At 40.6% G+C, this 25668-nt stretch overlaps 1 protein-coding gene across 5 annotated transcripts in view; it reads left to right on the top strand.

Annotated features, from left to right (window-relative positions):
- MSRB3 (methionine sulfoxide reductase B3) overlaps positions 1-25311 on the top strand; it is an 80860-nt gene extending 55549 nt beyond the window's left edge. For all 5 annotated transcript variants that reach the window (XM_074539781.1, XM_074539777.1, XM_074539778.1 and 2 more), the window contains 2 exons: positions 18013-18110; positions 22825-25311. In XM_074539781.1, the coding sequence (XP_074395882.1) occupies positions 18013-18110; positions 22825-22989 (263 nt within the window). In that variant the 3' untranslated portion in view covers positions 22990-25311. The remainder of the gene's footprint in view (positions 1-18012; positions 18111-22824) is intronic.
- The last annotated feature ends 357 nt before the right edge of the window (positions 25312-25668 follow it).

Here is a 25668-nt window from a genome sequence, read left to right as displayed (position 1 = left end):
GCAAATTGAATTTACATTGGTCATCATTTACACTGTTAACTGGTAGAGAAGAGAATTACAGGAGCACCCTTTTTCAATAATTCTATTTTCTTTATTATCTGCATGTGTGACTCTTCCCTGGCCCCACAATGGCAGCATATCTCAGGTGTACCTGGATCTGTATTGTTGTGCCAGTATGATTATACAAGGCAGCATTTTGTTGCTGAAGCTCAGCACAATGCTGAATCCTGCAGCCAGCAGCTGCTTTCACTCCTTTGGTTCTAGGCATCACACTATAGACCATACAAAAAGTAAGCCTCACTCCTAAAAAGCAAAGAAATATACATAATAGAATGGTAATCTTAACTCCCTTGCTCTAATTTTTAAAAAAGTAATTCATTTAATGATACATTTAAGTGATTTTTCATGTTCCCCTTGCTTTCTCACATCAGGAAGGTCTCTTCCCAAAGAACGTGCTCCTGGCCAGGACGCGTAACACACCAGTTAGACTGCCCGGTGGGACATGCCCCTGCCTGGGCTCTGATTTCTGGGAGGAGGGAAAGGGTACCTGACCACCTTTACTTGACCACCTTCCCACCTCCTGTGAACACTATACACCAGTCCAAGTTTGGGACCTATGTCATCCCTTACCTTTTGGTATGGCACCCAGAGTGGCCAGGCAGCTTGACTGTACTTGGTGGTAGTGAGGACACCGATCCTTCATCCAAATGCCCACAGCCTTAAGATGATCCGGACAGAGATGGACCATACAGAGACTCTGTCCATCCCTGCACCCTCCACCTTCCTTCCCACAGCAAAAATGGCTATTGGGAAACATCAGAAGCTCAAACTCATGAGATTTATCCTCCCACTTTGCCTCTGGGAATGTTTCTACTTATCCACAAAATGATTGAGCTTTAATGGGTTTCTCATAATTTGTACAAGCACTAAGAGTATATTTCTTTCACTCCTCTGCCAATAGTTCCTGCATGTTTTTTAGTTTTCATAAACCGTCTTGTCCAGTGCCAGGGTTAAACCTCATACAGATGGAGATGGACAGTGATACTAAAATGCCTAAGTAATCAAATGTGTTACAGCCTACAGTTCTGCTTTAACTTTTGGCTGGGACTGTGTTACTTCAAATTTAGTAACATAAAGGTAGTCTCATAAAGAAGCTGAAAGAATAAGGCAGAACATTCATTGAATTCATGGAGATTAATAGATGTAGGGCATGCAGTGTCATCTTCACTGCAATGTAAAGAATAAGATTATCTAAGCTATGCAGACATTCTACCTTTCATTCAGGCTGTATTTACATAAACTTACCACCCATATCTCATTAGTTCAATTATATGGTCTATTAGTTTTTTAGAACTAATGAATGATGGAGAACTAGAGTTACAGCAGTGATAGCGGGCATTTAAAACATTCAAGCAAGAGTGAAGAATGTAACCCTCTCAGGAAACAAACTGATACTTACTGAAGCTTATGCAAATATGTAAATGATCTCATAAAGATCAGTGAAGAAAAAAAAAAAACCAAAAATAGTTGCATGGAATAAGCACTGGGAAGTAGATCATTAAACACAGGGAAAGGAGAAAGATATGCTAGTACAAAGCTACATATTAAATTATTGCTTGTCCTGCTCACCCAGTTTTCATATTCAGATGAATGCAAGGTCTTTGCTATGTGTTCTTATTGTAGAAAGAAGTTAAATGTTTAAACAGAGCTAGAACTGTGAGATTTTTTTATTTGGGCACTAAACAAATACATGCAAACAAGGCTGGGGACTTGTGTATCCAGGCAAGTTTGTTTTAAGCTGGTAATCTGAAGGAAAATATTTTGGCTCTTTTCCTATGTATTGAACTGGGGCAGGATATGTGCCACTCAGATTTTTTAACATACGCTGATATTGGAAAGGAAACATTTCAAGCAAAGACTTGCCCTATATGCTTGCAAAATGAAGAGTGGAAAACAGTTGAGCTGTTAGATTTTTATCCAAATTCTCTAACTTTTCCAGTTTTTACAAAAATTAATTAAAAATTTAAAAATTATTTTTTGCAAAATTTAAGATTTTTCAGAAAGTTTTTGAGACACCTAAAGGCTCTGGTTTAAGACACTATTATTATAGTAGAAAGAAACTAAAACCAAATTCCCAAACCTGGCATCAACTTAAAACTCAGGCCCCATTTATTTGTATGTTTAATATCTGGCACCCACAGGTTGGTTTCCTAGATTACACACTCATCCAGCTGTGACAGCCTTTCTTTTGTGTTCTGCCCTGGCAGAATGCAATTGAACTCCACTGTGACCCCTGGGAATGCCAACAATAGAGATGATCAGTCATTGCACAAACAGCTCTCCAAAGGGTGATCACTTTGTTTCAGGCCTTTCTAGAAAGCAATTCAATTTTGCAAGTATTTTAGACTTAACATTTCTTAGGGTGTAGATTAAAAAATGTGTTAAGAATAGGAGTGAAACAAATATTACACCTGGTGATAGTAGTGCTGAACACTGAAAAATAAAGGTTGAACACTGGAAATTCTGCTACTGCGGCTTCTTGCTTCTCCTCACTCCACCTCCTCCCTCAAAAATACACCAATGGGTCGTTGCCTTGTGCAAATGCAGCACCATCTTGTTTCATGCCAAAAAGCTTCAATGAGGGTGAAGGTGAGGCTCTGAAGCGGGTGTCAGAAATGGCCTGTACAGGTCATTAAGCTGCCTGCAGGGGTGGGAAGTACATTTATAAGGTCTGTTTCAGAACATGGGTCAGAGGTCCTCAGGTCCTCTAGTTCTTGCTCTAAAGCCAGAGGCTGCAAGGCTTGTTTGGGTTTTCAGTGAGCTGCTCTATGGGCTGCTGCTTGTGGCACAGGAACCAAGTCATTTGTCAGCCACTGACAGTGCTGTTGGGTCCGTTCTCTTCCTGCAGCAGTTTGGACAGTATTTTACTTCTTTAGTTTCTTTACAGGAAGGAATCCTATTGAGAACACCTGAAGTGATATAATTTCAGCTCAAGCATTTAAAACCATGGGTATGCCTCAGTTTCCTGGGGAGCTGGGAAGAGGTTACAGTGCACATAAAAAAATTTTGGTGTGACTGCAAACCAATCAGGGCACTAGAAACCTTTTACATTTCAGTAAAAGTTTGGGCTTAGAATAGTCCCTTTTAGGCAACTGAAAGCAGATATTTTTTCCTAAGGCTAAGAGTGCCCTGCAGCCAGAATATGTTTTTTTTTTTCATGAAGACATGAAAGATGCAGAGGGAAGAGCCTGCAACCCCTGGCATTCCAGTCCTTCCCTGTCCCTGCAACTTCCATTGTTGCAATGCTGCTCAATCCCCTTTGACCACTCTGTAGTTATGTAAACAGAGAGTGTACTTGTGGGGAGTTATGAAGTATTTTCAAAAAAGTCTGAGTTTGTTGAATAGGATTCAATCAGTACTGGAGTAGCTTGGTGTCAAAAGTGGTCAGACTTTGTTTTACCTAAGATAGGGTTGGGAACTGACATATTGTAGGTTTTGAATTTGTCTTATCTGCTTTTTAAGAGCTCACACCATGCTTGGGGAATGAAAAGTACACTGTATTTTAGTCCCTTTCCAGAAAAGTGCATCCACTGCTACCTGCTCACTTTGAAAAGATACAGGTAATTAAAGTTGTAAATTCACATTCTTTGCCTTTTGTAATGCTGAGACAAAGGACATCTTTGGAACTAAAGGATTACAGGTTTATTTGAATTATAAAGGCACTGACCTCAAGCAGCCTTCTAGTCAAATCTGTTGTTTGTGTGGTCAGTTTATAATCATGTTTCTGTGATACTAGTGCACAGATGTAGTGTCAAAGCTGAGTTCAGAGGTTTAGTTTATTCTAACAGTACAACTTTTATCAGTCAGGGATATTACAGTAAGTTATCCTTGCACTCCTTGCCCTCCACCTCATGTTGCCTCCAATGTTTGTTTAACCTCTTACTTAACTGATAGAGCTTATTAGCCCAGAAAAACAGTTGAATAATTTTCTTCTGGTTTAGTGAATTAAACTTTCTCACCACTAATGGATAACCACCTGAGCTAGTGAACAATGAGAAAGCAGCAGGACTAAGACAACTGAGGGCAGGGGAAAGAGAAGGGAAGAAGCTGGTAGATTGTTTCAGCCACCCTATGACACCTAAGTTTGTCCTGTAAAGCTTCTCCACTTTGGATACAGAATATTTGAAGTTTAGAACAGAAGATTCCCATGCATCTCCATGGGACCTCCTGAGTAGCAGGTTACTTCGTTGAGAGTGTCTTTGGTGAAAGACATCCCTATGAAAAAGTTTGCTGCCAGCAAGTAAGCATTTCATGTTCCTTTTTTTTTAAATCAGCATTTTTAAATGGAAGATATCCTACTGAGCTCTTGTTAAGATTTTGTATTTTGCCTTCTCTGGTGAGAGTGTTTGTAGAACTTTCCTTTAAAAAGGAACCACAGACTCATCTCTCAAACCTGAACAAAGTCTCTGTACAGCTCCTTCCAAGAGCAAATCAAGGCTACAGCTCCTTGACTTCTCATTCCCAAGCACACTCTGCCTGAGAGGAAGCTCAAACTGCCTTTCTGAATGGAGGTTTGCTGCCTTTCTGAAGGAAAAAGGAAAGAAGGAAGTAGTGTAAGAAAAATCTAATTAATAGAAGAAACAAAGTGGAAGGGCTGACAATGAGAAACAGTACACATAGGGTATAAAAAGCATTAAATCAAATTAAAATCTCTACTTCAATCCACTTTTTCAACTTAGGTATTTCTGCTTACTGGCTTGGTATGGATGATGCTTCTGTTGCCTAACTGCTGTTTTGTTAAGAATTCTTCCAGTCAAACTTGCCCTACATGTATCTTCTCTTTTGCTTTATAGCAGAGTTATCTATCCTGGCAGAAGTTTTGGTAGTAGGGAACCAAATAAACAACTGTGTGTATGAGGTGTTAATCAACTTAATTTCAGTACATTTAGAATACCTTGCAAACTCATTTGGTACCATTTATGCAAGGTTTCAGCAGTTTACTTTTGGAGTAAGTATTAAAGTGAAATGAGCTACAGTGCTCAAGTTTTGAATGTAGAGCATTATTTTACACCTCGTTAGGTCTATTTTTCCTACTAATACAGCCGTGGCAGTTGGACAAGCGAAAGACTGATGGGATGAACAAAGGCAGTGCTCCTTTCCGGAGTGCCAAATTCATCCTGTAAATGTGACATTAAAAAATAAAAGAGACCCCCAAACCACATGGCAGAAGTCAGGCCTGAAAAACCAAGAAAATCTGCACTAGAGCAGTTTGCACAAGCTCCTGCATGTCTTTACCTAATGTTTTCAGACACTAGAAGGATCATATTTCCATGTGCAGCTAATTTGCTGTTTTACTTAGAAGGTTTTCTCAAGGACATACACAAAATAGTATAAATGTGGTAAGATGCTTTTCTGCTTTTGAAAATTTGAAAGGTTGAAAATAACTTGATCTTGATACTTAGCAAGGCCTTTATTAAGCTCTCTTAAGTAACAGCTCTTACACTTGTTTCAGGATCCGCTGGTCCCAGCAAAAGCTTATGCTGCAACAGTTATGGTGGGGGAACTGTCCTGAGCACTTCTGACGTGCCCTGTCAGAATAAATTGCACAGGGGCAGAAACTTATTCTTTCTCACAGCTTCACACAGGCTGCTGAGCCATGTCCAGAAGATTTAAGAGTCCTTTTTTAGGAATATCGCACAGTGAATAGTTCAAGTGGTATCTCCAATCACTACTTGCATCTTGTGTCTGGCATCTGCTCAGTGTGAGTAAACCAGCACAAGAAACAAGCCATACCATGTGAACTGTTCCACACAAAAACTTTGCACAGCTTTCACAGATGTATCAATACCGTTGTAGATTTAGTGATACTCTAGTTTGATGTAATAATGACATGAATGGCCCTTGGTTTTTTTCCCCTGTAGAATAAGCTTTGCAGTGCTACCACCCCTTCATACCCTGTTTTCTTTGCCTGCAAGACTAAGATGTAGCTGCTGATACAGGATTCTAAAAGGTTTGGGGGTAACAGAATGAATTAAACATTCCTCTTCCAGCTGCTGCTGTTCACAACACTTTTGACAGTTAAAATACATCACACATTCTCTTGTCTGTTTAATATAAACAATTAGTATTTTAAGTGGAGTCCAGAAAAAACCCCAAATAGGAGGATCCAGACAGGCAGTTCAGAGAGAAAACTAAGAAATGTTCTAAATTTATATAAAAGTAGTTTGCAATCAGTTCAACCTATGCCTAACACATTGTCTACTGCAGCATATCAGACTGTGGAAGCTGAGAGACCAGTGGCTTGTCTTTTGAGCAAGAAGGTTTAATTTTTCATCTTAAAATTATTTCAGCATAACTTTTTATCTGCAATTTTTAGTATGAAATATAAAATGAAAGGGGAAAATCAAAATTAAAATACAGTATTTTTGTTTTCATATAATGAACTCCTTATATAATGAAATACTTTAGTCAACCGAAGAGCCGTTTTGGAGTAAAGCTTGTTTACAGAGAATTTTCCTTTTTGTCTCTTCTGGAAGAGTCTTGAAATCACAGCCCTCATTAAATAAAGCAAAAAAATCCAGCTTCTCTGTATGTTTACTTCCTTGAAGCTGAGGCAAACCTGAGATAACAAAAGGACTTTAATGCAAGCTCAACTACAGTATACAAGCAACATGATGAGAACAGTGTCAATCTTTGTAATTTTAGGAATTCTGACATGATCTTTGCAAAGCGCAATTTGCTAAAATTTATTTCATTTCCTAAATGAGAGAATTTTAAATGAAAATGTTATAAACTGAAAAAGCTCCTCACTCCTTATAAAAGACATTTGGGATGCAATAGTACTCAATTGTAAACCCCTTCTTTTTTGAGTCTAGACAATGTATAGCTCCATAGCTATACACTGGGGGACATAACATTATGTATAATACCACTTCATATAGATGGTCTTAAAATTCCATTTACCTAAAGTTTAGACCTTTGTAGGCATGAGGATCTCTCTGGAAACCTCTCTGTCAACTTTTCTATGTCAAAATCTAAGTATGCACCTCAATATGAACCTGGACCAGATGCAGCTGTCCATTTTGGAATGAACCCTCTAGTCACTAGCATAGGTAAAATATCTGATAGGAAGTATTTAACTTCACTTCTGCTTGCCAGGGAAAAAGCTAAATGCTCAGTTATGAACTTTACATCAATGACTTTCCCTTCATTCCTTTGCAATGGTTAGTGGCCAATTGCACTTGGCCCTGAAGGGTCTACAATAGTGTAAATAATGAATCACAAATAAACAACTTACCACCTTTTCAAAAGGAAGCCAGGTAATTAATTTCTTTTAAATTGAGACTTCCTCTAAAATAAAAAAGTCCCCTCAGCTTCTGCAGCCATCAACTCGGTTTGCACCTTAAAAACAAATAGAAGCAGGGAACCGGGAGTAAAACTGAAAACAGCTTCAGGTTATTCAATTTCCTGTTTGTTTAAATTTGTCCTTCCTGACATGCAGATTCACCACACTCCTTTCCTGGTGACTACTTCATTAGATTAGTTTATTTAGGTATTCAGAGGGATTTTTATCTTCTGACTCATAAAATTCTTGAATTGCCCCAAGAATTTCCTGTGTCTGACTGGAATTTTATGTCCTTGTAGTTTTACCCGGACTCCTTGAAGAAGTTGCTGTCTAAATTGCTCTGCTTTTGAGGTCTTCAAAACAGCAGATCAGGAGCCAGCTCCGAGCTCGGTTCCTGCTTTTCAGGAAAACTGATCTGTACCAGCACTTCACCTCTTAAAATTGTAGTCAGGAATTTTCTTAGTAGTTTTAAACTCTTTCTTTCCTGACAGTATTTTCCCTTGCTGCCCATGCCCTTCCCAGGTGTCCACTTCAGAATATTTGTCCAATTCCAAAAATGCCCCCGGTGGCTCAAAGGGCAGCCTGCATGCTGTCCCATCGGGTTTTCATCACTCTCTTGCTATAAAGCAGAGAAGCGGAGGTTCCGGGTATATCGGGCCATTTAGCAGTTGATGAGAAACGCCTTTGTATATCCCTTCCCTGTCTTTTTTTTCGTCCTTTCTGAGGAGGGTGAGAGCTAGGTTAGGCTGGAGCCTTGGTGTGTGCTTCTTTTGAAGGGTTCAGCGAACTGAAGGCGATGCTTTTTGACACATGAGCTCCAGAAATTTACCGAGCGTTAGCAGTGGCAGCTCGGCTGCCTGCACTTGGGTTTCTCTTGCCTCGGCCGCCCTCTCGGCGGAACGCCGGCCCTCCCGTGCCCCGGGTCAGCGGGGCTCGGCCGTACCGGAAAATGGCTCTGGCGAGGAGGGAACGGACAGCGGAATGGCACCCTGCCTGTCCTCCGAAGCCTGACAGGGAAAGTGGAAAGAAACCGGGTCACCCCTTTGCGGTGTAGGTGTCGGTGTCCTGCCTCCTCTCCCGGGTCACGGTGACTGCACGGGAACAGCCCTGAAACACGGCTGTATGACCACCGACCCGTGTCTGTCTGTCTAGCCGTGAGGCTGCTTTCCCTCGAGTACATTCGCTTATGGGATCAGCAGGTGGAGACAAGAACAAGGCCATGTGCTGTGCCGAGCCTCCCGGGCTCCCCGTGCCTGGAGGCGGCGGCCGCCTCTGAGGAGCGGCCGGGCGGGCCGGGGGCGGCCGCCTCCCGCAGCCCCGGGCCGGGCCGGAGCCTGGGCCCCTCCGTGCCTTCCCAGCCCCGGTGCCTTTCCGGCGACAGCGGGACGGAGCAGCGGGCACGGGCACCGGCGGGGAGGGGTACGCGGCCTGGGCGATGGCCCCTGCGGAGCGGTGACACTGGCACATCAGGGTGGCCCAGAGGAGGAAGCCCAGAGAAACACAAATACTAATCAACGTTAGAGAAAGGAGTATCCAAAGAGCGTCCATAGCTGATGTTGTGGACAGCAAGCTACTACAGTTGGCCTGCAGTTGTGGGAAGCAGCATGTAATGGAGGCAAATCCGCATGAGTACAGTTTTCTTTGAGTTGCTTGAATGCCTCGATGAGAGGCACTATGTCCACTCCTTAGGATCTTGCCTCTCCCGTTTTCTTCTGTATAGGGGCCCGTTTCCTTTTGCTGCTACTCTCTATATCTTTTATTTCTCCTCTTGTTTATTGCAGCATGTTTGTTTTCCAAGCAAATTACTCCTTTGTACATATTTCTTTACCTAGAGTATCGTAAAAGAAAACAAGACCCTGAAGTGAGTTGTATGTTTATAAACCAGTATTATTTGTGTGCAAAAACATGTAGTGAGTATAATTGACATCCGCTGTGAACATTTGCACTGTGCCTAATTACATATGTTCATAGCTTACCTTGGAAGTTGTTTTCATGTCTTGAACACTTCGCCTATGGTACTTATTAGTACACTATGGTGTACTTATTAGTACACTATGGTGTCTTTATTTTCTAGGATGCGTTACTACCTACCTCGTTTAGTTTGCATAAGAGGTTGTTAAAAAGATTTAAATCTCCCTCCAAACCAACAGCAGCTCTAAACAATCTAACCTGCAATAATTCATTTTTCTTCTTTTATGATTTTATGTAGTGTCTGTGGCTTTTGCATTCTTTTATGCATGTGGCATAGTGTTGAACTGTATGTTGCAGAGACAAAGTCTCTGCAATACTCAGAGGGTATTGTAAAGTTACCCTGAGGCCTAGGGAGGCAGAAGTCTCCTCAGAAGTCTGCAGAAAACTGCAGAGAGTAGAATGCACTCCCCATGAGAAGCATGGCTTTAAGGCTAGGTTCCTTGCAGGGCTTGATGAGCGTGTAGTTCATGGTGAAATGTTCCTGCAGTGTGATAAAAATCATGGTCTAGAAATTTATCAATCTTAAGGACTAGCTTTGTGGATAAACTGTAATATTAGGTAAAGAGGAGGGTTTTGTTCTCCACAGTGGCATGAGAAGGAGCTGTGCCACCTCTCCATATTCTCCTCCTGCAGAGTCTTGTCATGTGGCCAAATGGCCCTTAGAGACCTAGTGGTTTGAAGCTCTGTCTTCACTCTGCTTTCAATGCTCTATTCTGTCAACCTTTGATATCAGACATTGCCATCATCTAACTGCCTCTGGTTTTTGCCCCAATCCTGACAAAAGTTTTCCTTCATGGCTGAGAAAATTATGTCCGTTTTTAGTTTGTGACCAAGTTGCCTCACCTAGACATCTCCTTTAATAAAGGAAATGGAAGAAAGGGAGCGTTTGTCTTTTTTATTGTTGTTTGCGGGGGGGTTGTTTGTTTTAATCAGTGTAGTAACACTTTCCCTTGTTTCAAGGGAAAACTAGTGGGAAGGGAAAATGATAACTTTACAGCTGAGATGAGTTTGTCCAGCTGTCCAGCTGTCCTGTCTTGTCTGCTAGAGCATTCAATACTAGAGGCGCTAGTGAAGGAGGGTCATAGAAGGAATATAGCTGCAAAAGGAAGACAGTACAGGCTTTGGGTTTTTTGGTATTAACATTAATTCAGTAACCTCTGTGGTTTCAGTTTTAAGCATGCAGCTGAGTTCTGGCAGTTCTTTACAAACTTCGTTTCCCAGACATGCATAACAGTACTAAAAGGAAAATATTTCAACAAACAATTTGTGGATGATCATTACTTGAAAGACACCATGACAAATTTTTCAAATATGTATTTCATCTGTGACTGCTGTTCATTTCAGTGCCAGATGTTGATTATTACAAGGTTGCATTTGCTTGGTTTTTTTAACTTTCTCGGTGAAAATATTGCATTAGAATTCCAATTTTATCAAATCACTTCCATCTAAGGCCTGCCAGCTCTACTGCTATCCTGATTTACTAATCTTTTATGAAAACTTTAGCAATTTAAGTGAGTTGCACAGATAACTCATTGATATACAAATTTCAAGGTATTTTGCAATATATATATTTGTTTTACCAATACTGCTTTTGGAGGGAAAACAAAAACAACCGTTTGAAGTTGAATGCTTTGGACTGAGGTTATTAGGTCAACAGTAAATTTTAAAAACTATTTGAGAGCTTTCGTGATGGCATTTTAAAATTATAGCTTAAGGTTACACTGCTTCACACAGTTCTGTTTGGCTCCTTTGATGCTGAAGATCTACAGCTGACTTATGTGTAAGATATATTTTTAAAAACATTAGCCATGATTTAAAGTAACAAGAGACACTATTCAGATGAGGGGAGAAACCCGTCCTTTGGGAGGAAGTGAGTTAGGTTCAGTAGTTTTGTTGAACCTGAACCAAGAAAGAAACCATTAGTAACTCAATCTTTGTAAGAAGACATGAGGAAGATCCTAGCTCCTACCTACCTGGAGATTTTAGCAGTGGCTTGTACATTCAAGATGTTGAATATCACAGAGGAAGACTCTAAAAGAACCAGCTTGTATTAATCAGTATTTTAGACCACAGTGAAAGCACAAAGGAAGCAGCTAGGGCAAGAGCAGTATTGTGATAGAGTTATTAATTGCTAAAGAGAGTAGGCCCCATGCTTTTATTGCTCAAGAGACATCAGGGACACTCTTGTTCTGAAAAATTCAGATGTCAAATGAAATTGTAGACGCTAAGTTTCAGATCTCCCTTAACAATCATTTTAAACAAATATAACCTCCTCCCACTAACAAGGAAATAAATCTGGATTGCATATGCTGTTTCATGGTAAGTTGTTTGGATGCTCAGAGTGCTGTAAAGGAAGAAAACAAATACCACCTTTATTCATGGCTTTCACTTTTTTTTATTTCCCAAGTGAGAAACATAAAGGAAAAAACAGATGGCAATTGTCTCATAAAAGCTGCTATTAGAAGTTCAGTTGTTTTGAAAAATTCCCTTCCCACCCTGTTCTGGCTGCACAGTATTTGCCTGCTGCAATAGCCCTGTTTTGCTGTTAGAGACAGGTAATATTAGAGAGAAGCTCTATCTTTACTTTTTCTTCCAAAATTAAGTTTCATTTTGTCTTTGTGTTGTTCCCTTCAACCCCTGCCTAGTTACCACTCTGATGCTTTTTCGGTGTGGTCTGTTGAAAAGCAGTTCTGTGTTGTCCTTCTTGTATCTGATGGTGCTGGAAAGGAATGGCCATTTTTTTTCCCATTGGAATACATATCTAATGTAAAGCTGTTTGCTGGTGAACAAGGATGTTTCAGTGCCTGATTCTGTTTCTACCTACATTTAGATAAATTACATGAACCTCCACAGAAAGAAGTGTTACCTCACAGTAAAATAATTGTGAGTAAGAATATTCATTATTCATTCATCATCATGGAGATATTAAGAAAAATAACCCAGGATGTTCTGTGCTAGCCAAAAAAAAAAGCCCTATATCTGTACAGGCATCCTACATAATAGCAACATGTCACTTTGTAGTTCTACATTAAACTTTTATGTGAGAAGTTACAGCTGTGGATGCCTATGTCTTTCAGATTCTGTTTCAATAAACCTTTGAGAAAGAAAAAAGTGAAAGCCCTTCAGCTTTACAGCAGTTTCAAAGCAGAAGCTTTATTACCTTTTTTAAAATCCTAATACACTTTATGTTTTTACACAGACATGGTTTCTCAGTGAAGATAAATGATGAGACTGTACCTTAAAAAGCCTTTGGGTTTTCATTAATCCACATTAGGTTAAAAGGGAATCAGAATTCTAAAAATACAGCACATCAGAGAAACAAGGTATTTTTCAGGTCAAGGTCCTCTTTTACATCTGGTGCCATTTGGTAGTTCTAACATCTTCCATCTCCCCCTACTTCTCCATCTGTAAATAACTCACTGAAGTAAATGCTTGGAATAATTACAGCAAAGAATGATAAAATGCAGGTTGGATTTAATCTCCTAGGGATCTAAAATGAAAAACAACCACAGACATCACAGTTACTGGGAAACTGGAGCTCTCCAGTCAGCAGGTGTATAAGATGGGAATTATGTCAGAGTATTACATGCTTTGGGATTGCAGTTGTGCTGTTCAAAAAAATGTCAAAAGGAGTATTAATTAAGGAGCAGGGGAAAAAATAGCCTAGCGGGGCTGATTTTCAAAAGCAACCTGCCATTTTGCTTCTGCAAATAATTATAGAGGCACAGTTCTAACGGTTAGATTTCTAAGTGCTTGCATCCATCTACTAGGAAGTTGGAGATCTAGCTAGAGTAAAATATATGCAAACTTGCAAAACTGGAGAGAGGTTTGAGATGCTTCTAAAATTGATCAATCAATCAATCAGCATGTAGATGACTTTCCAAAAGTTTATGAGAACAAAATGTCTTTCTTTTTTTGTGTGAGGTCAGAATTGCCCCAAGAAAGAATCCTGGAGTAGCTAACAAAATAAGGGTCTTTGGAGCTTCCTGGATTAATGTGAAAGAAACAATCTACTCCTGCTGGGGTTTCATATTTGTATCAGGAATGCAAAATGGGGGCTGGACTATGGGCACACTATTTGTGTTTGCTGCCTTCCTCTGGCACTGTAGCTACTTTAGCATCTCAGTTTGATTGTTCAGTTTGTCAGCTCTCTGGGGCGCACTGCTGTGTGCTTGCAGCTGTGTTGTCCTGGTACCCACCTTGTGCCAGCTGCCTGTATAGGTGCCCACTGTGACTAGCTCATCAGAAATACAGACTCAATCAGGTACCTGGAATAGGAGGTCTGAAGTGAGAAAGAAGATGGCCTCTTCTGCATGATTTTAAGCCCTCAGCCCAGAGTGGCAAATCCAGTGCTGTTCCTCCAGAAATCCAATCCAACAGAAATCCAATCCAACAGAAACATCCAATGTTTCTGTTCCTCCCTGTCCTGTGTTGCTGCCCAGGGCAGTACCAGGCAAGAAAGCATTCTTTGACAAAGAGGCATAAACCACTGTCTCCTCTTTTGCAGAATAGGGAAAGCATTATAAAACACAAAAGATTCAGTTTTGATGAGGGCATGTAGAGTGAATTTTAGAAATGCTACACAGCTTTTACAAAATATTTGGGGACTGTCCTCAAAAGAGAAAGAATAGGACATGACTCTATGTGTGACTCCCAGCAGCGTAAGATCCTCTCTGTTACTCATGCAGGATGGAGCAGAAAAGATCTGTCAGTAATGTTCCGTTTACACATGCTTTTCACTTAAATACTTGACAGAAGAAAGTTTCATTGCTTTATTAAGCCTATTTTAGATCTAAGAAATTATAATTGCTGTATATTTGAAAAACTACTCATCTCATACTCATACTCAGCTTGTGGCTTGCTTATTGACTTACCAGAAACTGGCCCTTAAGACATAGTGGCCTGACTCCCATGCAAAAGAGTTGTTGGAGTGAACACAAACACGACAGACGCCTATTTTAAATCCTGTTTATATTGCCAGTGTGGTGCAAACTGTCTGTGAATCTAAGAATGAACCCATTTAAAATGTCTATAATGCAATAAAAATTGCTGGCAATTGCTGTGTCATATTGCCCCTCAAACTAAACTTTGCATTCAAGGATAAATGTATTCACAAATCTTAGTTGCTGTTCACACACACAAAAGTGTGAATATCATTTGAAGTTGTTCATTCATCTGGTAAACTCCTCCCACCCTCATCTTCTCTCTTGCAATTACCCTTTGCCCCTTTCCTCCAGAGGCTATTTCTTCCTAGCTGGTATGTTTAACCATCCTTCAAAAGGATGGCCTGGCTCCTGCTGCCCATCACATATGGTCTAGACTTGACAGAGGGCCATCATCCAAAGAGGGTTGAGTCATGGAACCAGGACTTGCAAAGGGTCTCCACCACTGCTCAGCCTCTGCTGTGATAAGGGTTACTGTTTATCTCAGCTTAGCAGAAGCACAGGAGATCCAAAATTGTCATCTTCACCCCTATCCCTAAAAGAGCATGCACTTAACAAGTAGCCAGATAGCCTTCAAATGTGAGCTGAAGATTTAATGGATGGCTTAAAGCAGCCTGAAATGTAAAGGTAGCTAACCATTTTGCAGCCTTAGGGCAGGAAGGAGGCAGGAGTGCAGGATGGAGGGGCTGAAGCCAGGGAGACAGGTGAAGTGGCCTGGGGCCTGCAAAGTGGAGGCCACTGCTGGGCCATTTACTTCTTGTACAGACAGAAGCTTTAAGGCTGGCTTTCTACACCACTGGGAGGGGCCTGATGTGCAGGCAAGCCGGCTACTGCTGTTACAGCTTGTTCCTGGCAGCTTTTGAAGCAGACAAAATAGTTCAAGAAGGCTTAGCAAGCTATCAGATGGGTTTTCCACTCTACCTCAGGAGAGGAAATGAGACTGCAAAAGGGGATTGATTTTCTGGTCAGTCTGGCTCATCAACTCAATGAGCAATTCATTCATCTTCCTCTCAAGGTCAGGAGAATGACAGTGTGTGTCACTGTGTCCTTCAGGACATTGTCTGTTCCACGGTTTGCTCAGTTTTCAGTTAACCCTCACAGAATTAGTGGTTGGTCCTGGGAGTGCTGGTGCCTGGCCTGCCGTGTAACTCGAGAAGAGACAGTTTGGCAGGGAGTTAAAAATACACTCTGTGGAGATCTGTTTCCTAGTCCCTCTCTTGGGGACCATATGTGGCAGTGGTGGAGCCTTTGGAACATGTGTCACATGTAGCATGAACTGACAGTCTAATCTGAAGTCACTCCAGTTGGGTACAAAGACTACTTCAGGAGAAGCTTGCCTATTTATATAGGTTTCAGATGACTTCATTTGTAGAAGTGTATGGAGTGCATCCAAAGGAAATAATTTTTCTCTGGTGAATGGGAAGACCAAAAGGAGAAGTCCAGAGAAAGAAGGATGGATGGTCTTTCTTAATGTCAAAGCTGACATAAACACATCTCCAACAAACTCTTCTCACAAGATAATTTTCTCAGCAAGACACAGATTGCTTCAATCTCTGTGTTGCAGTCTTTGAAGCTTCCCCCTCATTGGTATAATGAAGGAGGCATGGTTTTCTTTGAGAATTTCTGCAGCCCTGAAGTTTGCCTTCTCTAAAGGCTTTCACATGATCAGGTGGTTGTTCCAAAGAGCTTTCTCTTTGAAATTCCTCTGCCATCACACAAGGGCAAACTGCAATGTCTGCTTTGCAAAATTATTAAATTAACAAACAAACAAACAAATAAGACTTCATTTAAAATATTCTGACTAGCTCAGTTTTCATTAGACAGAAGCCCAGCTAAGAAGATGACAAATGGTGTTGGAAAGGAGCCTCCAATTAGGAAACATCAATTTTTCTGTCAACAGGATAACCCCTTTTACAAAACTTGTCATGTGTTTACTCCTTTTCTGTTTGTGAAGGTAGTTGTTTGACAGCAACATTTTGCATGAGGGGAAGGATTTATAAATTGTTTTTTTACAGTTAGCATTGCTGCATTGTTTTGAGTTCCTGTTTTGTGGGTTATTTTCCCTGTTCAGGGTGTTTGCTCCTCAGTCTGCCTGCTGTCTGTAGCTCTTCCATTTGTAATCATTGGAGAGAGGGCAATGACTCTTCTTGTTTCTGTAGGAAGTTCTGGGGTGGAAACAATTGTGGTGGTAGGAGGCACCTTGTGAGCATAGGGCTTATGACTTGCAATGCCTTCAGGTAGCTTAGAAATGCTACTGTATGTGTGTTCTGAAAAGGAAGAAAACCACATTTCTGAGCATTTATTTGTTTAAAAAAATATCCTTGTTATGCTTACATCCTAATAAATCTTCGTCCATCTTTAATAATCCAGGATACAACTGAAGACATGTGGGTCTTTTTCCAGTTTACACATTTTCTCTACCCGCATTCAGAAAAGTTGATAGTTTCCACTCTCCTTTTACTTACTTACAGAAAATTTTACTCACTTGTCTTATGGAAAGCTGTATACACCCTTCATTCATTTGCATGCAGTGATTCACAGCTACTGCTGTGTTTCTTAACAGCTTATTGCAAGTCATTTTATGAAATCATCAGTAGCAAATGCACAACAAATACTAGGACAAGAAACAAGGAAATTCTTTATTCTTGAGTATATGGGTAATACAGGGAGACAGTAAGAACTGCCTGTGCATGTTATATTTGGCAAGAGACTGAATGAGAAGGACAGATAGCTAGTGAGATTTCAGATAGGCACTGGTAGACGCTGACATGACCTTATAGCCTGTCAGTTGCTGATGTGGGAACCCTGCTTCAGGAAATGGAGCATTATGATGGCTTTTGAGGAGTGCTGAGAAGTTACTATGTAATGTGCGTCTTCTGGGTCACCACTGCCTGTGTTGTGGAGAGGGGGAGATTTTGTGTGGAATAGTTAAAAAGTGGAAGGTCATTATTTTGGTAAGTGGCCATTACTGGTAGGTCAGGTACACATATCATCATCTGGTGTCAGGTCATGCAGCTCAGTGCTCAGCTATCAGCTGCTTTGAACATGTACATTAGTGAGTGCAGTTGTTTCATCCTGGATGCAGACCACATGCAGATCCTCCACTAGTGTCTAACACAGGCATAGTTATGGTTCCACCTGTCCATGTCTGATCTGAAGCACTCATTACTGTTTTGACATGAGACACAATAATAATCATCTCACTACCTCTAATGTGTGATGGTTCAGTGCCTGAACACATCCTTTTGGGTTTGCCTTGGGGAAGGCAAAGGTTAAGGCACGTTTTGGGGCTCTAAACTGCAATTTCCCAATTAATTTTTTAAGTATCTTTATATTGCAAAAGCAAAAGCATTTCTCTTCCATAAAGCCTTGCTGTTTATATTCAGGGTGGAATTTGTGGTGTTTTTTTAACGCGTGGTAAAAGCTGAATTGCCTTACCTGGGACCTTTATCCCCAAGCTAAACTGCTATCACTGCTTGTGGTGGAGTGCAGGAATCCCTGTGGAGATGGAGTTTGAGCAGCTAGGGGCAGCTTAATCCTTTCCTGTAAACAACTGTACCTGGTTGGGGGAGAAGTTTTCCAAAGTACCTAAGTGATTTAGGATAAAAAAATCTCCATTATTTCCATGCTCTCAAGTCAGATAAACAGTTTTTGAAGTTCTGTCCTGTTTCAAGTAGTTCTGTCCTGGTTTTTGCAATGCTATCTGCCACAAAGACACCCCCTTTTTTTACCTATCTTGTTCCTCTTTTTCAGGTTGGCCTTCCTTTTATGATGTGATCAGTCCTGATGCAATTGCTTTCAACGATGATTTCTCCTATGGGATGCATCGGATTGAGATATCCTGCAGTCAGGTTAGCTTATAGCACACTCAGACCATTCCAATAGCAAAGGCTGCAAAAACCATTACAGTGTGCTGTACTTTCCTTGAGATTTGCAAACCTTTCAGTTCTATTAAATAGTAATAATTGCGAGAGAGCACAATGGGTCATAGGCAAAAAAGCTGGGTGGAATGAGCTGAAGGCACAAAGGGATCGTTGGAATGCACATTGTTGTCTCGTGTGAGATTTACCAGAGCAGATGTAAATGGTTGGAGTCGGTGCTGAGTGTGCAAAAATAGTCTTCCTGAAGAGGGTCCCTTCAAAGGAGCTCCTGAGCCTGTCCAACTGACTCCACATGTGAGCAGTTGAGAGAAGTTGAAAGCAGTGGAGCGACTGTATGTGTGCTGATTCCATCACTCTATATTACTGTGCATCCATGCTAACTTGCTCCCAACACTCATTCCCAGCACAGTCCTAATGGCTGCCTCAAATAATCCCATCTGCTGTAATAATGAAGTCAGTAGTCATTCAAAACATGTCCAAATTTTCCGTTAATCCGTCTTTTTCTACTTTCTCTCATCCTTTGTGCTGCCCTCCTTTCTGTGAAGGGAAAGGCATAGTCATTACCTAGCAGAGGGAGAAGCTGCTGCATTGGTGTTCAGCAGCTGTAGCCAGCAGCTTGCAGTCCTCTAGCTCCACATTCTCAAACTCCTCCTGAGAGAAGGAGCAGCTTTATTTGGGCAGTGATAATTTGCTCTTCTTCCAGCATTGTTGTGGGGGTAGGTGATTTTATCCCTGACAATATGCATTCTTACTAGTCAGTCAGACCTCATTATATAAGGCTCAGAGTGAGTGGAGAAACTTATCAAGAGTATCCATTAACTTCAGTCTGCATAGAGCATTTGGCCCAGTATGTTAATGACCATATTAGGGTGTCTGCTAGTTTGTCATGTATACTATGAAATTCTGAAGTTTTTGCATGGATGATATGCTGTAGAGGATCCAGTCAACATTTTGTGGGAATATCCACTTCCTCAGATTCAATAGCAAGGTAGCCATGAGACTGCAGATTGGGAAGTTCATGCTTCAGCGGTGGTTACTGGCATAATCAAAAATGCAGTCCAGTCTCTTTAGCTCTGCTTAGTAGGCCTGAACAGTGCTAAAATCTGCTTATTGCAAACTTGCTGAGCCTGTATCTGCTGACACACTTCAGCAGATGGCCAGAGCTCCTGGAGAAGCCCAAGGAAGCCTGTGGTCAGCCAAGGAATATGGGAACATCATTTACCTGTTACCAAGCAAAGTAGTGTTAAAAGACCTGAGACCAGCAATATTAGGAGCAGTCACATGCAGATACCATAAAATCAAAGCAAAACTAAAATCTGAATTTGAAGAAAAAAATATGACCAAGGTCATATTTGCTGTATAATCCAATAGCGACTTCCTACCAGCTATTCCAGCTTCCTGGGGCAATAACTCCATTTAATCCTTTGCAGATGAAAAAGTAGTTGATTTTTCTTTGAAAGTCTTTCCCACCTGTCTGAGAGAATAAAAGAAATATTTTTTAATGTTCTTCACTATAGAAAGCAAACACAGGGGGAAAATCACTGTAATATTAATCAAATGGGTCTGTGGGATTATCCTAGAAATAACTTTCACTGTTTTTGGAACACACCCTGGGTGTATTTAAAAGGTCAGTGATTAGTGACAGGTAGAAATTAATACAAATGCAGTTGAGGAATACTGTAAAACTGGTTGCATCTCTTTTTTTCCTCTGTCCTGTTCAAGCATCCCTTTCCCTGTGGTCTCCCTACCTACTAATTTTCCTGTGCAAATCAATAAAATTCCGTAGTCACAAGAGTAGTGTTTGCACACCAATAGCTTGGACTCTCTGCTGCAGCAGCTGACTGCAAGCTGCTTTCCATGCCTCCCAGCAGTATATTAGAACCAGGAGGCTTGGGAGATCCAAGCATACTGACAGTTAGCAGTGACCCCCTCCCTTTCCTGCTCCCAAGCACATACTTGGAATGCTTTAACCATTTCACTGTCCCAGTTCATTCTGCCCAATGTATTTATGTGCAAGGCTGCAACAGATAATTATTTCTTTTCCAGAGGCTCTGCAGGCATGTACATATGTCCTAGAAAAATGATCAGCACCTATTATGTGTGGGGAGGGACAGTAAAGTCAATTCATCCTTGTACTCTCAGCTGAGTGCCAGGTTTTTTATACTGTGATACAAAGGACTGAAATACATTTCTGTTTAGGGCAGATGAGTTATAGAGTCCTCTATACAGAGAATCGCCACATAAATTTTTGGTGAGGGGTAATCTCAAAAGGTAACAAATTTTGCAGTAATTCAATCCTGGAGTGATTCTGCCATCACGAAAATGTGTAATGAGACTGCCTTGGACTCTCATACAGCTTCTCAGATTTTGTGAGGAAAACCTTTTTGATAGATTGTCTTTGTAGTCTGTGTGTGAATATATTACTTCTATAGACCATTTCTCTCTGCAGTTTCTCTTGTTCTGTTTCTGTCCAGTAGAGAGGGAATGATTTATCTTTTGTTAAATGTTAGTCTGGAAAAGATCTGTTTAACACTTCCAGCCAGGAGGTTTTGAAGCACTCTTAGTTGAGATGAGATGATTTAATTAGGATGCTGAGCATTTAGAAAAATACTCTCCCTGGGACACTTAATTCTTTTTCCCCCCAAAGGTATGCTTATAGTAGGTGAAATGCTTCATTGTTAGATGCCCCACATTCAGAAAACAGCTCCAGTTTTTTGCACATGCTAACATAAAAAAGGCCTTCAATGTAAAGGAAAATTTTAAAAAGGATAAGCAGTGGAAAATGGAGGAAAAGATGGCAAGACAGCAGTCTTTCAAGAAGAAAACTTGAAGCTTAGTTTTCTCTAGGTCCCATTCAACTTCCTTTTACTTACTTCCCTTGTTTTATCTTCCTTCCTTAAAAAGCTGAGCATCTGCTGCTTAACCCAGTCATGCATGCCATTTTCCATTGCCTGTGGGAGTGTGTTCTGCTGATGCCACAGGCTGGAAGCCCGTGGTTGTTATTGGGATCTTTGCTGGACTGCCATGGCTGTCTCAGTGACACTTCTTGAGGTGCAGGGAGCCTGCTGTGGGATGTGGGATGTGTTTGCATGGGTGATACCAACAGGTGGGAGCACTGAAGGTTCACGTCTACCTGCCCTGCTCCTGAAGGCAGTGAAGATTATTGTTTCAGCTGTCATTAAATGAGCAGAGTTTCTGTCCCACCTAGCTGGTGTGAGAGCCTCCCCCAGCCTTTCAGTCTATTGAGAAAGTTTAACCTGGAGGCGAGACTACGTGCTACTACAGACACCTTTCCTGCTGCTTTGGTGAATTAAAGGCCATAACAGCAGGAGAACATTAGCAATACATTAACTGCAGGGTAGAGATTTGCCATCACTAATTCATTCAGAGTTTGGAATGGTCACTATTGCCTCTATGTATTTGGAATACCATGAATTAATTAAATGTTAAGAATAATTTTCAGTCTTTAATTTTTGCTGTCTGACTGTGAGCCCATGAGCAGGTCTGTGATCTCAATTACATCATTCCACCTCTCACTGAGATCTGCTATTGACTTGAAAGGCCAAGGCTCTTTGGTAAAGCAGCATGACTTTCCTGTTCAAGATAAATATTTCTCCAGTGCAAGGTTTTAGTTTTTTGTTTCTCGCGGCAGGCTGTAAAAATGAACTTGTGGAATTCAAGTGACTAATTACAAGAAGTCTTTATCCAGATAAATTGTCAGGCATAATGTGCAGTGATAGTAATCTTAATTTTTGAATAAGGATCAACAGGGTTAGCTTCCTCAAAATACTGTATTTGTAAAGCAGTCCTTGTAAAGCAAAGGACTGTTACCTTTCTTACAGACAAGATCAGTAGTGCTCACCCTGAATAGCACTGCAAGTATTTGGGTCTGAATCACACAGAGCAAAAGAGGCAGCAGACCATTTGTACTTTCTTATTCCTTACAAAAAGCAAAATTCAGTATCATTTATAATTACTCCCAGACAGAGATTATTAGTTAAAAAACATTTACATATCTGCACTACAGGTCTTTTTCAGTCACCTGTCCCTGTCTTGTATGTACTAGAGAAATTATTATGAGATGAGTGGGTTGGGCTCCATCCCCTCTAGGGTCAAGAAGTACACCCAGAAGGACCTTGATGCTCAGAAGAGTGCCATACTATAGAAAGGGGAAAAAAAAGAAATGTGAGAGCACACTCCAAAGAATATCTTTAGTGCTTTAGGTCCTTGCTAGGATCACCAAAGGGTTTAATTTTTTTACCAAGGGGTGTCGCAGATGGTTGCAGGCTGAGGAGAGGCCAAAGCTGAGGCTGTCCCTTTCTTACACAGATATCCTTACAGCAGTAAGTGAGGCATGGGTCTGTTCTGTCCTCACCACCATGTTTTTAGCTGTGCTCCTGCCATGAAATCATTATAGAAACACCTCAGAGATGGTCGTCCAACCAAGCATAGGTGACAGGAAACACCCTGGAAATTTGGGCTTGAAGTCTTGGCACTGGTGGTATCTCAGATCATCTTCCTGGATCACTCCTGCAAATAAATGTAGATTGTAAATCCCACTTGAAAGGGTGATGTAGGCATCAGTGGCTTCCTTGGCAGCAGCTGCCAGTCATTGCTTACCAGCGCAGCACGGCACGGAGCGAGCGGCACAGACACACTGATACTCTGTTGTGTTTTGTTTCAGTGTGGGGCTCACCTGGGGCACATTTTCGATGATGGACCTCGCCCAACTGGCAAACGGTACTGCACAAACTCTGCTTCATTATCTTTCAAGCCAGCAGACAAGAACAACGCTGGAGAAGGCAGCGTTAATGCCAGTCCTGCCCCAACAGGCAAAGCTGAGCTGTAGGATGAAGCAAAGCCTGCAGAAAACTGCGTGGATCCCACACAGCTTACAAGGAATGTTTTCTAGTTTTCAAGTTGCCTGCTCTCTTATATCCTAAGAATGTTCAAATGTATGAAAGCATTTTGCACCATCATTCTTCTTCCTCACCTTTTCAGAACTGAGGCCTTTCCTGTCTGTGCATTTACTGTATAATTGGATTGAAAAATGTATTGACTGAGTCTGCAGGTTTTCTTTTTTCTTCTTTTCTTTGAGATTGCTTTGGGGAATCTTTAAATTGAGAGGCTTTGACATCATTAGTTATTAGTTTCTTCTTAATACTGTGTTACTCTAGGTTTACACACGATTCCTTTTTGCGTGGGAAATGGGACTTGTGTTTATCTCCAGTCTATAGGAAACTTCTGAGCATAAGAAAATCCTGAATTCCTAGCACATCTTTGCTTTGTTCTGACTTGTGAGACATGCAGCCTTTGGTCATATGTATCCAACCATCTCCCAGCATCAGCCAGCCACACCTTGCAAAAACTTGTAGTTATGGCTGTTCCTTCCCAACTGAAAGAGATGGATGAGATGTTAAAAGCATCCTTTGGCTAATTTGCTGCCAAAATTTCAAGGATGTGGTTGAGAGGATGTAAACATTGTCTCAGCATCTATGTTTCCCCTTTGTTTGGTAATTTAAATCAAGGTTTTACCTAGTAAGGCTCACTTTTGCAGGCTACTAATGAGGCTTTGTCTGTTTGTGAGGCCTATTCAACAAGCGTAACGCAAATCTGAATTAAAGTTGAAATCTGCAGGGGGTAATTATATGGGCAAGTGCAGAGATAAACTTGCAAAGTGAAGTAGATGAAGGATGACACGAGGCTCTTTATCTTGTCAGTTGCTACAAGGATTCAGAAACATGACAGTTTCTGCTAGAGAGAAGTTTAGGAATGAATGCAGTAGAAAGAGGGAGACCCTCCTGACGTATCCACTTTTAAAGATTAGCTGGTCTGGATGCATACTGCGTACAAGATCCAGTCTTTAATTTGTGCAATGGCAATGTAGTGGCATGAGTGACAGTGTTGGTGTAAGAAATTAATTAGAAAAAAGTCTGTCACAGTTCCAGAAATTTTCATGTAGCAAAATTCACTGTCCCATGAGGTGTTGTTCACAGCTGCTTTTCGATTTTTTTGAATAACACTTAGAATTGTTCATAATACTGTTCTTTAAGCTATACTACACAGTATTTGCTACCACTTTGCCTTTAAACACTGAGAGATTTAATGAACACGGTATTTACTTCTACTAACAAACTTTGTGACTAACATGTTTGGATCCAATTTTATTTTTAGTAGGAACAAAGCAACCACTGATTTTTATGGAAGCAGGATTGAGGTTTTTATGTCAGTGATAATAAACATGTTATCTGAAGTTCAAACACCCTTCAGTTAAAATATAGCTACTGTGAAAGCATGTGGAATGGTCATAATTGCCTTTTTTTCAAAGCAACATTAGAAAGACATGAAAAAATATTAAAAAGGCAGCATCTATAAAAATGTGGTACGTAAATGTGGTTTAATTCCAGATTGCTGTTCGATTTAAGTATTATCAAATTTCAGTATATTCCTGCCTTATGTTAAAGAAATATAGTACTTAAGCTTCAGAACACAGTAATGTATGCTGTCCTACAGGAGATTTATTTTTGCAGGATATGGAATGCAATGAAATGAATCAATATGCTGAGGTGTATGTGATCTCTGGGAGTTAGATCATTTAATATAGGAAATGCATTCTTCTTGTGCACAAGCTATACCACAGTGCAGTGCAAGGTAAGATAGATTTCCTTTTATTGCTCTTAGAAGATGCTAGTAAGGGCTGGTATTGAACCCTCCAAATTTGGTTCAGTCTGGTGATGATCATGACAGAGAAAATGTGGGAGCTGAGCACAATGTACAGGATAATAGAATATTTCTGTATGTTTAAATTTTGCACTCTCTAGATGCTTATAAAATCTGAATGCAAACTGTGTAGAAATAGCAAACTATATTTTCTAATATCTCTATTTTAAATATGATGTTTAAATAAGATACCTTAAAAATCATGTAAGTCACTTGTTATTTATATATACTATATATATATATATAAAATTGCACATGTTTTTATATATATATACGTACACACACCTATATTATTTGAGCATAATTTTAGCCTTCTGTACCTTTATAATAACTAAAACCTTTCCATAAGAGGGTTCAATACTTTTAAGAAATCAAATATACATTTTTCAAATCAAATTTGTTTTCATATATTTGCTGTACACAAATATAAAATAAATTTCTTTATAAATAACTCTGTTTTGCTTCCTTATTTATCTGGTTTTATGTCACATTTCTGCATCCTTCACTGCAGGATGTCTTAGGGAACTGCTTTTACTTTGCTTTCCCCTAACTTACTGTGAATATTACACATACAGTGCCTTATCTCCTGCAGGTTTCTGGCAGGGACACAGCACTGCAGGGTACCAGGTATCCTTGCACCTACCAACTTTCAAGAGACTGTCACAAACACCTGGGCCTCAGCAGAGCAAGGAAATCTATAGAGAAAGGCTCAACTTTAACTCAGCAGAAGTTTTAGCCTCTTCCAAAAGATTCCGTGTGGGATGTGGTAAGTTGCAGGCAAGCATGTCATAGGAGCCCTGCAGTGCCC

Source organism: Zonotrichia albicollis, chromosome 4 (genome assembly GCF_047830755.1).
Source record: "Zonotrichia albicollis isolate bZonAlb1 chromosome 4, bZonAlb1.hap1, whole genome shotgun sequence".
NCBI lineage: Eukaryota > Metazoa > Chordata > Aves > Passeriformes > Passerellidae > Zonotrichia > Zonotrichia albicollis.
This window is presented reverse-complemented; position numbering and strand designations above follow the sequence as displayed.